At 58.1% G+C, this 15,642-nt stretch overlaps 3 protein-coding genes across 4 annotated transcripts in view; 2 read left to right on the top strand and 1 right to left on the bottom strand.

The window, feature by feature from the left end:
* Positions 1–453: 453 nt before the first annotated feature.
* LOC308072973 (adhesion G protein-coupled receptor G3-like) lies at positions 454–7,124 on the top strand (the record flags this gene model as incomplete). Its single annotated transcript, XM_080410616.1, is given in 15 exon segments — positions 454–497; positions 673–935; positions 1,321–1,385; positions 1,498–1,586; positions 1,669–1,777; positions 2,328–2,468; positions 2,553–2,752; positions 2,754–2,791; positions 2,877–2,977; positions 3,468–3,583; positions 3,733–4,016; positions 4,565–4,658; positions 5,101–5,231; positions 5,234–5,386; positions 5,798–7,124. Coding segments are annotated over 15 exon segments (1,944 nt in total). The 3' UTR covers positions 5,914–7,124.
* LOC308073163 (uromodulin-like) lies at positions 5,925–13,556 on the bottom strand. The gene is made up of 9 exons (XM_080411044.1): positions 13,543–13,556; positions 12,549–12,615; positions 11,840–12,007; positions 10,862–11,067; positions 10,117–10,277; positions 9,306–9,551; positions 8,484–8,643; positions 7,924–8,068; positions 5,925–7,262 (listed from the first exon to the last, which is right to left on the bottom strand). Exons 1-9 carry the CDS (start codon positions 13,543–13,545, stop codon positions 7,162–7,164), a joined length of 1,257 nt encoding a protein of 418 aa, XP_080267170.1. The 5' UTR covers positions 13,546–13,556; the 3' UTR covers positions 5,925–7,161.
* DRC7 (dynein regulatory complex subunit 7) overlaps positions 11,998–15,642 on the top strand; it is a 17,017-nt gene continuing 13,372 nt past the window's right edge. For both annotated transcript variants that reach the window (XM_080410955.1, XM_080410956.1), the window contains exon 1: positions 11,998–15,485. In XM_080410955.1, the coding sequence (XP_080267081.1) occupies positions 15,273–15,485 (213 nt within the window). In that variant the 5' untranslated portion in view covers positions 11,998–15,272. The remainder of the gene's footprint in view (positions 15,486–15,642) is intronic.

The following is a 15,642-nucleotide window of genomic DNA, read 5'->3' as shown; positions in this document are numbered from 1 at the left end:
GTTGGCGGGCTCTCCAGTGGGATCCCCCCTCGGCCAGGGTTGTCTCATTCCTGGGGCAGGACCCGGCCGAGCCAGTAACGTGCTCTGACCAGTGCCGGGGCGGGGGTCAGGGTGATGGAGGGAGATGCCATGGCTCAGGAAGCTGCTGCAGTCTCTAGGGATTGTCGCTACCCAGCAAACCGGGAGGCTGGCAGAGGACAGGAATCTGCAGAGGGAGACTTTGCAGGATGGGAATCGCCCCCCTCAGTGGCTGCGGCTCTCCTGGCTGTGCCGCTTGCCTGTGCAGCACCATGCCTCCCATCACAGCAGTTCCTCAATGCTCTGCTTGCAGCCCATCCCCCTCCTCCCGGCTCCCAGCTTCTGGCTGGGGCAGGGCGACCTTCCTGGGAAGGGGGTATTTCATCCCCAGCGGCTTGCAGCAACGCGTGGCAGCGTGCTCGGTTTGGGAGAGGGATGCTCCAACACATCGCTGAGTTGGTGGGGGCCATTGACCAAGTGTTCGGCAGGATGGAGGGGAGAAGGGGAAAGGAAAAGGCCCTGAGGCAGCCGGGGGAAGCAGCCACGGGGGAGCAGCGTGGCTCTGGCAGCGTGGCTCTGGCGGTTATCACTGCTGCTGCAAGCGGGAGCAGGAGGCCACTTACAAACCCACAGGAAGGTGTGAGGGGTTCGCAGAAGGGAACTGAGGGCATGGCTATCGCCTCAGGAGCAGCTGCAAGCCCTGGGAGAGCCTGAGGAGGGGCAGAGCTGCTGTGACGAGGGCAGTGAAGTGTGGGGCAGCCAGGGGCAGGAGAGCCCGCAAAGCAGCATGCACCTGCTGCTGGGCATTGTCCTGCTGTTCCTGCTGCTGCCTGGTGAGTGGTGGGTGAAGGGGATGCAGGTGCCCCCAGCGCTGGGGGGGGTGTGCCCTTGGCAGGTAGGTTTTCCCATGGGAAAATGTTGACCCAAAGGCCATGGCGGGGTTTCCCCCCAAAATGTGGCTGGGCCAGAAGAGAGTGTCCCCCGTGAGGTGCAGAGAGCTGGCAGAGGTGAGCAGAGGTGGGGGAATGCTGCCGGGGGCTATTTGAAAATCTGGAAGCATCCTCTCCTGCAAGCCACCCTGGGGGTCTGGATATGGTGATGTGTCAACACAGGTGTAGTGGCTTTGCCTTCACCAGCCCTGATGGCTCTTCAGTTGCTTTGTGAAGCCCATGTAGCAGGGCTGCCCCTTCCCAGCCTGGCAGCTGCCAGATTCTCCTGCCTCCCCCTTCCCCTGTGGGCAGGGGGAGGACTGGGCCTAGATTTGGGGGCTTCCCCCCATTTCCCAATGTGCTTTTCTTCCAGACGCTGCTGGGGGACAGGAGAGCTGTGCCAGTGAGTGTTCCCCACCATCCCTACCCTCGGCCCCGGTGCCCACCCAGTGCCATTGGCACCCAGTGCTCATCCCAGTCCCCTCCTCCCCAGCCCTGCGGTGGGGTGACAGGCACCACTGGTGCTGCCACATGATGGTGGAGTTGGAAGAGCGAGACAGACCCCCCAGCCCTGCCCTGCCCGGAGCTGGGGCGCTCTGGCAGCCCCATCTGTGCCTGCCTGCGGGAGCGCTGGCTCAGGTAGCACGCAGGGGTGGCCACGGCGGGGGTTCAGGGCTCAGCCCCCCACGTCCACTGGTCCCACAGCCCTTCTGTCCTGCAGGCTGCTGCAGTCGGTGGGGCCGGTGCCGCACAGTGGACTGAAGGTGCTGCTCCTGAATGTCAGCATGGCTGTCACCCACGATGTCTTCATCACGTTTTCCCCCACGGAGGTGAGATGCACCCCTCACTGGGAAGGCCCTGTGCCTGCCAAGCATCACTGGGCTCCCGCCCTGGGGCTTGGTGTGCCATGGCATGCTCTTCCTCCATCCTGCTCCCTGGGTCGTGGACCTGTGTCAGCTCTAGCATCCCTTAGCAAGAAGTCACATGAAATGGTGCTCGGGAGGGACAAGCCCTACCTGAGGAGCCATTGCAGCAGCAGGCGGGTGGTCAGGGTGAGGCAGAAGTGGAGGAGGGACACGTGGGACCTTGCACCTCCTTCCCACCCCCAGGCTCTCTCACTCTCTGGATGTCTCAGGGGACTGTGTCCTGTGGGGTGATGATGGGTTGGGGCTCTCCTGGGAGCTGCTCCCAGCTCTGCCCCTTCACTGGTGGGTGCTGGGGATGAAGTTCTCCCCTTCCGCTCCCAGGGGTCCTGCCAATGTTGCTGAGCAAAACCCACCCATACAGGGCTGAATTGGTGCCTGGAGCAAAGTCGGTGGGTCCTGAGCAGAGAGGTGACGCTGCCAGTGAGAAACTGCCCACTGCTCTTCTTCATCCCAGGACCCCAGGATGCTGAATATGACAGGGAAGGGGAAGGCAGGCAAAATCCAGCTCCCTAGGGAGATATTCCAGTCCCCGAGCAGCTGCACAGTGCGGGTGGTTGTGATGGTCCTCAACGCCCAGCAGCTTGGCGTGTTTCAGGTACGAGCTGGCATTGCTGGTGTCCCTCTGGCCGCTGGCACTTGCTACCTGCCAGCTTGGCTCGGGCAGCGTTGCCCCACACAGGAGGTCAACGGGATGGAGCAGGTCCTGAATGACACCGTGGTGGGCATCCCGGTAGGAGAGACAAACATCTCCAGGCTGCAGAAGCCCGTGCAGCTCACGTTCGCCCACGGGAAGCTGCCCCGCGTGCCCTCTCTCCACCTCAACCCCGGTGCCCCGCACTGCACTGTGGCGCCGGCTGCTGCTGCTCTCCCCCTTGCGGGGTGTCAGCCCGCAATGTGTCTGCTGGGATCCCAGGAAAGGTACAGTCCTTGGTGGGGCTGGGCACGGGGCCGGGTGCGGGTGCTGTGCCCGGCACTCACGGCTGTCACCCCATGCCTGTTGCAGGGCAGGCAGGAGGCTGGAGCGGCAGTGGATGTGTCACGCAGCCCGGGGACAAGGGGACAGTCTGCTCCTGTGGCCATCTCACCTTCTTCGCCCTCCTCCTGGTGACAATCCCACTCTGCAGCTCCTGCTCGCACCCTGGCTGCACTGCCTGCCCCACCTTGGTGGCCCTTTGAGTGTCACGTGTAGCCGCACAGGGATAGTTATAGCTGCTCCCAGGCAAGACCGGGTCCTAAACCCAAGGGCAGCAGCAGCTCAGCAAAGTGGGTGCAGGGTGGAGACAGCCCCCCGCCCAGGGCAGGCTCTGGAGCAGTGAGGCTTGGGGTCTCACCTCCTGGTGGAGGCTCCTAGGAGGGTGCTCGTGGTGGGTCACCGTAGCCGTCACTCACCCCTCACCCCACTCCAGGCAGCATCTCCTCTGAGCCACCACGGTCCCGCTCTCCCCCAAAGACCTTCTCGGGGGGACAGACCATGGGCTTGCACGGGGTCTCTGCAGCAGAGCACCGGAGTTACCAGCTGTGGCTCTGGTAGCTGTGGTTGGGCTTTCTAGGCTGGTCCAGGGTCTGTTTAACCCCATGTGCACACATCTGGCAGAACCTGGCTCTGGACAGGTCCACAGCAGCAGAAGCTTTAATGGCTGTTGCCTCTGCTGGCTGCGGGGTAGCCACAGCTTTCTCCATCTTCACCATCGCCTTTGGCATCTTCTTAAGGTAGGATGTGCCAGCAGCTCCCCGGGGACTCATCAGGTTGGGAGAAACGTGGGGCAATTCTGGTGCCTCTGCATGAACCTGCTGTGATAGGCGTGGGGCCCTGCTCAGCTGTGACCCCTGCCTTTTCTGCTCCCCCTGGGGATGCTCAGGTCCAGGTTCAGGGCCGAGGAAACCCTCCACACCAACGTGGGGCTGCACATGAACATCATGGGCAGCCTGCTCCTCCTCAGCTTGGCCTTCCTGCTCAGCAGCGGGCTCTCTGGTGGGACCCAGCTGGGGACCTGCAAGGTCCTGGGGGGGCTCAGCCACTACTGCCTGCTCTGCTGCTTCACCTGGATGGTGCTGGAGGGCTGTCACCTCTACCTCCTCTTTGTCAAGGTCCTCGGCACCTACATCCGCCACTACCTGGTGAAGCTGTGCCTGCTTGGCTGGGATGAGCACCACCAGCCTGGGCGAGAGCCGGGAGGAGCAGGGGCAGTGGGCTACGACTGGCTGGGGAATAGGGTGATGGGCAGAGAGTGAGCAAGCCCTCACCCTGCCTGCAGCCCTTCCAAATGCTGCGGGCAGGGCTGGGAAGTGTCTTACCTGGGCTCAGCGCACCAAATTCAGGGAAGCACCCGCAGGCACTCTCCATCCCACTGGGGACCAGTCTCCTGCTCATCGGGCAGGTCATGTCCTTGAGGGTTTTCATTCCTCCATTGCCAGCCCTCTGCGGCACCTTACAGGGCACTGAAGAGGATAATCCCACGGAGAGGTTAGGAGACAGCTCAAACCTCCCTGCCAAGTGCTGGCCTCCCCTCTCCGTATCATGTCCCAAGCAGCAACCGTTGCGTCCCTGGCACTTGTGCAGCCTCAGTGGGTCCCTAAGCCAAATCTTCCCAGAGGTCAGCACATACAGGGCCACACAGAGACCCCAAGATGACCACCTTGGCCACCACTTGCCTTTCTGGCCTCCTTAATGTATCTCCTTTGTTCTCCCAGGCTTCCCTGCTCTCGTGGAGGGGGTGGCAGGAGTTGTTGGCAGCTATGGAGAATACAGCATCCAGACCACGGACCACCAGGTCATAGCCCACCTGTGTGTATGCCACCACCCACAGGGCTTGGGTGGCCCTTTGGCACGCAGAGTGGTAACCCGGTCCTGCCGGGAGCATGGCAGTAGGGGGTTGCACTCATCCTGCTTGGCTTTACGCTGTGCTTCGCTTCCCCAGTTGTGATTACAGCACAGCAGCTACAGCCGTGGTAGCCACCACCACCTCTTGTGCCGAGCCTCCTTGGTCATGCCTGCAGGCTTCCAGGTCATGGAGGTCCACATGGAGCTTCCCCCAGCTCCCTCCCAGCAGAGCAACCTGAGGGCAGCGCATGTGCACCACTATCCCCCGTGCTTCACCCTGGCCTTGGAAAACCCCACCAGCACAAGGGTGTCCCCGCATCCCCAAACATGTCCCCCTGTGGAGGCTCCCATGGGTGCTGCCGGGGCTAGCAGAGCTGCTGGAGGCACCGTGGTTGTCTCTTTTCAGGTGCTGGATCACTTCCAAACATGTTTTGGTCCACTACATCACCAGCTGTGCCTACTTTGGCCTCATCTTCCTCTTCAACACAGATGTCTTTGGGGTGGTGACCCAGAAAAGCTGCCGCCTGCAGGACACGGGGCAGTGCAGGGAGACCGCAAAGTCTGGAAGGTGGCCCTGGTGGTGATGGGGCTCTTCTGCCTGCTGGTCATCACCTGGGCCCTGGCATTCCTCACCCACAGCACCTCCTCTACGCCCATGGTCTACCTCTTCACCATCCTCAACTGTCTCCAAGGTCAGGGACGGCTCCGAGCTGGGCTCCCTGGCCTTGGGTGGGGAAGAGGGAGGAGGCAGGAGCCAGACCAGCAGTGGGCTGACCAGGGGTCGCAAGGCACCAGCATCTTCCCAGCACTGTCATGCCCTTCCCTTCGGCAGGGCATGTCAAGCAGCAGGTCCCAACCACATCCACTCCACCAGGGGTGGGTTTCCTCCAAGAAAGCTGCTCCTTGGAAGAGGAATAGGGACATTATCCACCCAGGCCACGTCCCAGCCAAATGGCTTACCTGAAGCAGGGGGAGACCCTCCTGTAGGAGCAAGTTGGGGGAGTCCTCTGGAAGCAGCAGGGAAGTGCTGGCAGCACCCCAGTAGGATGCTTCCCACCATCTCCTGCTGCTACTGCTGAGTGTTTGCCTTCCTTTCCCTGCAGGAGTCTTCATACTCATCTGGCTGGTCATCCTCTACTACCCAAAGACAAAGGAGACCATGGGCTCCATCTCCCACATCATCAAACGTGAAAAAAACGCCTCAGTTTCCCAGGACTAGCTGCTGGCTAGATCTCCCTCCCTCCCGATGTATGTGCCTGCTGAGAGCGCATCGATCCCGATGGATGCAGCTTCCCCACGGAGGATGAGGGATCAGTTTACCCTTCAGTGGGCATGGTCCACCTTAGCAAGGCTCTTTGCTTCAGCTGTTTCATTCCTAGTGGCCTGCCTTGGCCGAGGACCTCTGGAGCAAACCTTTTGCCAAAGCCCCTCCAGGCTGTGGCTCCCCCATGGTCTCAAAGTGCCCCTGGCACTTCATCGCACTCCTCAGGGGCTCTTGCAGGAGCGAGGAGGGGGCCCATGCCTTGCCTGCCTTCAGCCAGGGTGGAGCCACCCCCCTCTTCACTAGATAGCCCCTGGTGCTGGACCAGCCTGGTGGTGGGTTTTCCTGCTGTTGGAGGTAGGAGGACTGACTCACTCCAGCCCACACTCACAAGGTTCAGGTCTGGGAATTAGCAAAAAAAAAAAAAAAAAAAGAGAAATCCCATGAGCTCCTTCGCGATACATCCTCTCCAAATGGACCGCAGCCAAGCTCCTCGGTCAGGGATTTGCTGGACGTCCTCCCTGCAAAGCACCCTCGGGCCAGCAACGATTTCCGTGAGGACACCGTGCCTCACTCAAATGCATGTGCAGCGCCGCCTTGTAGGGAGAACGCTTGTCTTCTTACCTGTTTTCGTATTAATTCTCTGCCAGCTGCCTGAGCACTATGGACTTAGTCTTTGATGCTTACAATGTTGTTTGTTATTTGCTTTATATTAGGGATGTACTGATGGGCAAAAATCTTGCTGGCAATTTGTCATGAAGGAAAGGAGAAATCTGTCCTGAATGAAGGAAGAAATCTGTATGGGTAAGTGTATGTACACGTGTGTGTGCACATGCAGAGCAGCCCTTCCTCTACTAATGCTACATCTGTGTCACACAGAGCCATGCAAAGTCCAGCTTTGGTGAGCAAGTATCTAGTCTGGGTACCTTCAGCTCCCCACACACCTGGGTGACTCTGGGGAGGAGAAAAGCAGGAGGAAAGACCCTCCCATCCCTGGGTACATGTTTTGAGCCTAGAGAGCGTGGGCCAGGAGGGGATGAGAAAGTCCTCAGGATGCTACAGGGAACAGAAATGCTCTGATGTGACTCATCCTTCAAGCACCAACATTTGCATCCAACTTACATCTACCTCCTTCCCCAAACCCCCTGTAAATACACAGCAAGAGCTTCTCTGCTATTGTCACATTTATTTGGGAACAGCCATTTTCTACACCATCCGCTGCCACACGCTGGCGGCCGCAGCAGCCACAGTGAGTGCACCAAGCACACACAGCAGGATGAGGGCCCCGGGGAGCCACGGGCTGGGTCCTACTGAAGAGAAAGGTTGGTTACACATCTGGGTGCCCCGAGCCAGCGCTGAGCCCTGGCACGGCATCTCCTGGCTGAGGGCAGATTTGGGGGAAGTCCTCTGCGGTGAAGGGCAAGAGCCCCTGGAGCTGGGGCTACCTCAGGGCCCCAAGGGCACGAACAGCGCTTGGTCACCCCAACTGGCCTCACCTGGGGCCTCCACCCACACCTGCTGCCCAGGGCTTCCATTTAGCTCAGCATTCATGCCTGGTCAGAGCGATACTGTAGGTGGGCTTGCCCCCAGCCCTGGTCCTGGACCACTGCTTGGATCTCCTGGATTGACCTAGGTGCTCAGAAGGAGCCTGCCTTGCAGACGTGCCGCCTGAAAACCCAGCCTTCCTTGTGCAGGGCGCTGCACCGACAGCCTTCTGGCTCCTGGTTGCTCCCTCCCAGCTCCTCTGCTCAGCCTGACCCGTGCCTGGTACGGAGCCACTCACGCAGAGCTAACCTCTCTGTGCTGGTCTGGCTTCTGGAGCATGCCGTGCACGGCCATGACACCTGAAAGACTCCAAGCTTCTGTGCAGGGCAGTGATTTTAACAGCCCTTTTTAATAACCTGGTATTGCCTAGACAGTTGCAAGGGTCCTGAGTGGCTCCGGCCCTCCTCAGAGGGACATACATACCTCCCAGGTCCTGTTGGTCAGTCCTGGAATGGTGGGTCTCCGCTCCCAGGGAAGGAGCAGTCAGCAGGTGGATGGGCCCATAGGAGACAATCTTATTGTAGTCATCTGCCAGTGCCCGCTTGCTCCTCCAGTGCCTGGGGCATTGCTGTCAACAAAGTCAAGGGAAGGGTGATGGGATCAGAGGGCAGGGGAGAAGCCTGCTCCGGGGGGCAAGAGCCACCCTGGTGGTCTCTCCCTGGCAGAGACACAGTTGGGGCTGCAGCCTGGGAGCAGCCAAGACCCTGGAGCATGAGAGGAGCTGGCTCCTGAAGGCCCTTAGCCTTGGTCCTAGCATAAACCTCTCCTCCTGCAAACACCCGGCAGAGGGAAGAGGGGAAGGAGCTCTCTGGTGGGTTCAAGACCTTTAGTTCAGGGTGCTGGGGTGAGCTCCTGCTGCTGGGAGATGTTTATTGTGCTGAGGCACCCGAAACCAGAGCAGAGCCCCTTCTCCAAACAGCAGGCCTATGGAAGGGAGGTCCCCGGGCCGGCCAGGGCATAGCGCAGACCCCGGGAGGGCTCACCTTGGCACAGGGCTCCAGGCTGTCAGGGAGGCAGAGCTGGACACGGCAGTGCAGGAACACCTCAGGGTAACCAACAAACTGAAACATCTGGAAGCTGAACTTGGCAGTAGTGCTCTCTCCAATGGCATTCAGGTAAGTCACTGTCTCATCATGGGGACACCTGGGACACAATGGCTGAGTGAGCAGATGGCGAAAAAAGGGGGAGCATCCCAGCCTGGGACACCAGAGCAGGCAGGGACTGGGAGCAGCCCCCAGGCTTGGCTGAACAGGACTATTTCTTTCTCGGTGCCAGTGGGGATGCCTTTCCTTGGCACCCTGCATTGTGCCCAGCTCGGGGAGGTGTTACCAGCACAGGAGCTGCCTCATGCCTTGCTCTGTGGGGCCACAGCTGCTCTGGGTGCAGTGAGCCGGGCTGTGGCTCCCACTTCCCAGCTATCCACGTTACTGGCTTTAGCTTGACTACAGCCACCTCTAATGCAAGCTCTTCAGTTGAGACCTCTCTTTGCAAATCCCAGCAAGGTCTCCCCTCTCCCATCCTTGCCCTTTGCCTCCCCAGCTGGTCAGGAGCCATGCTAGAGGGAAGGCAGCACTACTGGCAGCAGAGCAGGGTCAGGAGAGGGGACTCGGTTCAAAGCACTCAGGGGGCTCAGCCGTGGGGCTGTTCCACTTAATGACAGTGTCCACCATGGGTTCCACCTACAAACACTGATGGTGTCAATGCTTATGGCTCCCTCACAGCAACCTGTCCTTAGCACCCAGCAAAGAGATGTGACTGTGCTCATGGTGCAAGGAGACCAGACGCACTAGGGACACTCCACTCACCCCTTCTCAATGAGCTTGTGCTGCACATCCTGGTAGGGATCCACGCTTGGCGTGGCCCAGCAGTCGTCAATGCTCAGCAGGAAGTACTTGAGCTGGCGTTGTCCTTCTATCTTCAGCAGGACATAGACCGTGTTGGTGATGGGGATGGTCGCGGTTGGCAGGTGATAGGGCTGGAGGTAGGAGGAGGTCTTGTACAGTCTCATGCTGACGTTGAAGTGCCCTTCTCTGACCATGAACTGCACCAGCCTGAGAGGGGAGGAGAAGAGCTCACGAGCAGGATGAGAAGGCAGGAGGGACGTAGCACAAGTCAGGCCACTGGCATGAGTGCACTGACTCTGGACGTGCCTCTGCTCCCGGTGGAGCCTCGTGAGAGCCAGGCCCTGGGCTGCCTCCCAGCTGGTACGTCTGTACCATCTATGGACAGAGGCCAGGAGCTCCAGAGGTTCCCACTGACCAGCTGGCCAGTGAGGGCTACAAGAAAGGCAACCCAGGGGTCCTAACCTGCACCTCCACAGGGGCCTGATGGGGGCATCTCCCTGTACCCACCCTTTATTTTTTAGAAGTTGGTTTCAAGCAGTGAGGATAGGAGAAAGGTAGATTGTGCGTGCCCCTCTTTGGCTCTGTTCCAGGCCCAAATCTTGTGTTGAAAAACCGTGTTGGGATGAGAAAGGGAAGCACCCTGACCTGGCATTGCTCTCAGAGCTCTTTAGTGGCTCCCCAGGGCCTTTGCAGATCACCTCATTGGAGGCCGCTATTTTTCTGCAAGCTTAAAGATACCATGTCAGCAGGAAGGCAAAGAAGGACCACTCACTTGTCAACAGCAGTGAGAGTGAAGGGCAGGCTCACCACCTGCTTGTAGGCATAGATGCAGGAGAAATGCACCTCCAGCTGAAAACTCCGGGAGATCATGCCCCTGTGCACTTCCCGCTCTGACTCAATGACATTGGAGTATGACACGTGGGAGCCGTTTTGCTGGAACAACACAGAAACCAAGTCTCCAGACCATGTCTAAGTCCACACACAGAGCTCCAAGCTTTGGTTCAGATGGTGCAACTCAGCTATAGCTGCCCCAGGTCTTCTGGATATCTGCCGGGGTTTTGCTCAAGCCCCATATCCAGGGGCTACTGGTAACAGTCACTGGAGGACAGGAGTCAGCATAGTGACCACAGGTGAGGGCTCTTCTGTGCAACACAGAGCTGGGGCACTGGTTCCTCTGCACCCACCATGACCCATGAATTAAGTGAGGGACCAAGGAGCTATAACCAGGGCTGCAGAGCTCAGAGGAGGCTGCCAGAAAGCCAAGGGCTGTTACCAGCTGGTAAACAGTGTGCTGAGACTTCCATGCTCTGCTGAATAAGACAAGATGTGCTACCAGCGGGAGTTTGGTGGAGGCAGAAAAACTTTCTGACAGCCCCCATGGAAGCCTTTCAAGGGAACGAGAACTTTGCAGCACCCAGATATAAAAGAAAAAGCCTCCAGGGCTTCCCCTTGCTGTCCCCCACTCAGCATGTCTGCTCCTCTCACGGTTTCAGAGCTATACTCTGCTGGATCCTCACCTGAATTACTGATCCACAGGCAGTGTGGTTTTCACCTGTAAGAGTGGCTGCAAAGAACAGCTCACCCTCTTCTTCCCTTTCTGAGACCTTGCATGCCTGGTTCTTCAAGTGGACAAGCTCCCAGGGGATTTTCAAGAGTTCAAACACCTCCTTCCTCACCATCATCTTCATGTACTCTTCCGCACAGGCCAATTTCAATACCACATCTAGGGGAAAAAGCCATCTGCAATAGCAATAAGGAAGAGGCCTGAAGGAGCCCTAGGCCAGCTATAGGATGGCATAGTCCCACTGAGCTCAACAGACCCTCATCCCAGCCTTGCTGGAGGCTGCTGGCAGGGCTCTCCAGAGGCACTGGGCAAACCCCGCACCTTTGGGAACACACAGAAGTTAATGAGGGTCTGTCACTCTGCTGGTTGCCTAAGACCTGCACAAGTCCATGGCTGCTGCCACTCTGAACAGACACAGTCCTTAAGCTCAAGGCATCAAAGGCAGATGCTGCAGGTCTGACCCCTTTTGAGAGCTGCCTACTGTCTACAGAATCACTGCAGTCTGCCAAGGGCACCGGACAGGGACAGCCACCCTCTCTTTCAGATGAAGGCGGCACAGTTTTTGGCCGGTGTCTGGAAGGGGCTTCACTGTAGCTGTGCCGGAGTGCGTGTGCTTGTTCTGAAGCTGAGGCAGCTGTGCTCCGCAGCATGCCCTGCTGTTCTGGCATAGTTACACCATAGCACCACGGCCAAGGAATTAAGGAACTAAGACTTCTGGGGAGGAAGGAGAAGGCCTGTGACTGGGTCTTGTACCAACGTGCAGTCAGGACGTGGTGGTGGTGGCAGGGAATGCACCTGAACCAGGAGCTGAGACATGCTCCTGCAGCCTGTGGTGGAGGGCAGCGGTAACACCAGTGCGCCGTGCCCACTACCCTTCCCTCTGGTGTCTGTGGACAGACCAGGGAGGGCTCACCAGCATCCCCAGCCCTACCTTGGCAGAACGTCCCTGTGAAGCCCGGTTTGCAGCTGCAATGTGGTCTGTCCTCTGCCACCTGGCAGTCCCCCTGATGTTGGCACGGGTTTGACAGGCAGGGGTCTGGGCTCCTCTTGAGATGGAAGGCAACCCCTTGCCTCAGGCCATGCGGGCTCATCAGCTCACCTGCAGCAAAGGGAAGGCAAGTAGGCTGAAACTCAGCAAGAATACCTCCCCTACAAGAGTTGCAAGAGTGAACTCACCCCACAGCATGAAGCCTTGCACAGCTCGCAGGGGCTGAGACCTTTGCCTAGAGCTAGAGCAGACACAACTGGAGAAGAACCTGCCACCTTGGCTTGCCTGCAAGGATGGGACTGGGAGCCTGGGAGGCCTCCTCAGCATGACTGTGATCTGGATCAGAGCTATGGAGCCTGCCACCAGCTACCAAGGAGAGTGGTGGCATGTCACAGCACCTGTGCCTCTCTCCACAGGTTATATACCATATGCGGCTGGGATGGAGAGCCTGAGGTCTCTGCCTAATTTGCCACGGTTCTAATTTGTCACCCCGGTTCCTGCCCCATCCCAGCCCTGCTCTGCTGTCCCTCCTTAGCAGCCTTCAGCAGTGCCCTGAATGTGGAACCAGGACATGAATCAGGGGAGCATTTGACCTCTCCTTTCCATACTACCTGCTTGTGACCCAGCAGGGACAGTGTACAGAGAGACTCACTCTTGTTGCCTTCACAGCCAGCCAGGCAGAGAGCAAAGACCAGCAGCCAACATCTCACAATCCTTTCCTGTAAAAACAAGCAGACTCTGGGTAACCTGGGTTTTTAGCCCGCTCACTGGAGATGTTTGCAGTCATTCAGAAAGAGCCAACCTCAAGCATGGCTGGGATAATTTCTGTACTGTATTTCCTCCAAAAACTTTAGGTTCAACAGTACAAAGTAATTTCCTATCCCAAAGGGCCAGAGCAGCAGCGCCTCCCCCCTGCAGGCTAACACAAGGGTCAAATGAATTTAGGTAGCTATTAGTCCTGGATTTAAGTAGCTATTTCCGCAAGAGAGAGTGGGAGAAACCAGACCTCGGAGCTGTAGGCATGTACTAACAATGATAAAGCCACATTTCAGTAAGAACAGGCACTTTGAGTAAAACCACACAGCTGAGGCATCAGTCCAGGCTCTCCAAGGAGGAAAAGAGCTTCCCTCTTCCCACTACAGCTCTTCTGAAGAGTTAGGATTTGAAAAGGGATCCTCACTTTTACAGTAACCCACATCCATAACAATAAGACAATGGGATAAAAAAACCCCAAAGCCTTGAACACAACTAAAATTAATGCCACAGAGCCACAGATTAAATGGATCTCCCTGTTGGTACAGATAATGGATTTCCTTAGGGAAAGGAACAGCACGGTGCTGGACGAGCTCTGGACATTGGTGTCTCCTTATCAGAGACATGGGTATGAGTGAGCCAGGGCTGGCGGCTGGAGCAATGCTCTGCCCGGCCACCCCTCTGCCCTGCAGGTGCACTGACAGCGGGGCAAAGCTAATGCCAAAAGCCCTGCTCTGGTCTGGCAGCACATGGTGTACACCTTCCACCCAACCCCGACCAGCTGTGACCTCCAGGCGAGGAGGGATTATTCCCCACCCTGCTCCTTGCTCACTGCAGCAGTCCTGGTACACCCCGCCAGCATCAAAATCTCACCTTGTTCTCATCCCACTTACCATCGCTAGGCCACTCTCTGCTCCTCCACCCACCGCTGCCCTGGATCTCTTGTGCTCCCAGCCCGGTGCCTTATATCGCCTTCCAGCAGCTCATCCTTCTCCCCCACGCAAACATGCTGCCTCCGCGATTGCACAAGAACCAGCTTAGCATCCTACGGCGGCGGCCAGGAAGGAAAGGACTCTGCCAAAGTCCATCCTCAGCATGGATAGCCCTTCTGATTAGTCGATCGCTCGTCAGCGCTGATCCAACTCACGGCCCTGACGGAATGCCACACAGGGGGAGTATCTGCAAAATCCCTGAGAAGCTGGGGTGTTGTGCATCCCGCTGGTTGTGTAGTATCTGCTTTTGACGCAGCAATAACAACAGATACTGCAGCAGCACACGCGAAGGCCAGATAACTGTGTGTACTGAATACACACAGTTTTGTAACCACAATGTATGTTCGCTTTGGCCGTTTTTTTAATGACTTCTGACATCTAAGATCTGGTGAGAAGTACTGGGGAGGGATGGAGGGATGAGGGCTTGGTCCCACCATGCTTTGTGCGGGAAACAGTAACCAGCTGCAAATAGCAGGAATCACCCACAGTGATGCTTCTTGACATGTATGGGTTGTACCCTGCATCCTTGGAGCTGTGATGGCTGCAGCCACCGTGACAGAGCACCAAACGTGAACATCCATCCGTCTGGGGCTTCCTAACCAGAACAATAACCAGAAAACAAAAGTTTAGCCCCTGACCCTGCTTCCAGCCTAATGAACTGCCAATTGTAAAAGAAAAAAAAAATTAAAAAGAAAGGCCTCTCCACCACATCTTGCTGGCAGCTTTTGGGTGAGAATCTTGGCTTTCTGTTGGGGAGGGTTGATTTTTGTTAGAGAGTGAAACCTGCGAGTTTCAGAGCAGCCTTGTGCTCTCTGAGGGGCTGATGGCAAAGCCCCGGCAGGCTGGGTTTGGCGGCTTCCCCCTCATTTCACCCCAAAATCTGCAGGGAGGGGCTGCCGGCAGGGCCCGGCTCCCCGGGGTGCAGCGGCAGCTCTTGGGAGCCTGCGGCCAGGGAGGTGCGGAGGCCAGCGGCAGGGTGCACTGGGGCAGCCCAGGGGGCGCGGGCTGGGCCCAGGTATTGTAGATTCTCTTAAGATTTTACTGAATCTTTCTATAGTTTGTGTTTATGTAACAGTTCGTTATGAGATCATTTTGATCTTAGGGAGTTAACCTCCGTGTTAGGATTTTGTTAGCACTTACTGACCAGTGAGGTGTGATCGCTGTGCTGCCCGTTATCCCAGACGGTTACTGGGAGTCCCCGTGCTATAGACCATAGTACCTTAGTCCTTACCCTGCAGGCCACAACCAGAGCGCCCAGGTTCTAGTGTGTGTAGGATGAGTTACTGGACAGCTCGGCAAGGCCAATATCCAGCCGCCCAACCTGGCAACAAAACGTACTTTTAAGGCGTCCTGAAGGGAACTCCCTTCATTATAACACTAAAAATCACGCCCACCGGTCAAGAAGACCCTTGCCCAGGCAAAGACCCTTCCCCTGAGCAAGTCTAGCAACAGCAAAGGGTGACACAGCAAATATTACAGTTATACACAAATTACTAACCAGTGGTTGCAACTGGGAGTGTACGGCCTTGTAATTTTGTGTCTAAATGTAACTGTGACATTACACAGGTGTGCTTGATGTGCGGAGACCCCCCAAGCGCCCAGCGCTGCAATAAGGGAGCGGCTGCTTCTTAATGCTGCGCTGGTGTGGCCAGGTTTGGTTCCCGGTTTCGGTGGCACGGGCAGCGCCCGGGAGCGCGCGGGCAGCCCGGGGCCTGTCTGGGGCAGGGGGTCCCTCAGGGACAGGCCGCCGAGGGGCGGTGCGGGGGAGGCTGCAGGCCGCGCCGCCGCCCCCGCGCCGCCCGTGCCGCTGCCGTTGCCGTTGCCGTTGCCGTGGCGGTGAGGCGGTGGGGCGGGGGCAGGCGGAGGGAGGGCCGGGCGGCGGCAGCCGCGGCCTGGCCGTCCTTGAGAGGCGGGGGCCGAAGGGGCGGCGGGGACGGGAGGTTGCCGGGGGGCTGCGGCGACGGGGCGCGGCGCTGGGCCCCTGGAGGACGCGCCCGGCCC

Source organism: Falco punctatus (assembly GCF_963210335.1).
Source record: "Falco punctatus genome assembly, chromosome: 14".
Lineage (NCBI taxonomy): Eukaryota > Metazoa > Chordata > Aves > Falconiformes > Falconidae > Falco > Falco punctatus.
The sequence above is the reverse complement of the archived record's forward strand: the minus strand, read 5'-3'. Positions and strand labels throughout refer to the sequence as shown.

Coding starts and splice junctions, on each gene's coding strand:
- LOC308073163 (XM_080411044.1), bottom strand. Junction 11,068..11,839: donor CACAGGGACGTTCTGCCAAG/GTAGGGCTGGGG, acceptor TTTTTCCCCTAG/ATGTGGTATTGAAATTGGCC. Junction 9,552..10,116: donor ACTCTCACTGCTGTTGACAA/GTGAGTGGTCCT, acceptor CTCCCCTCTCAG/GCTGGTGCAGTTCATGGTCA.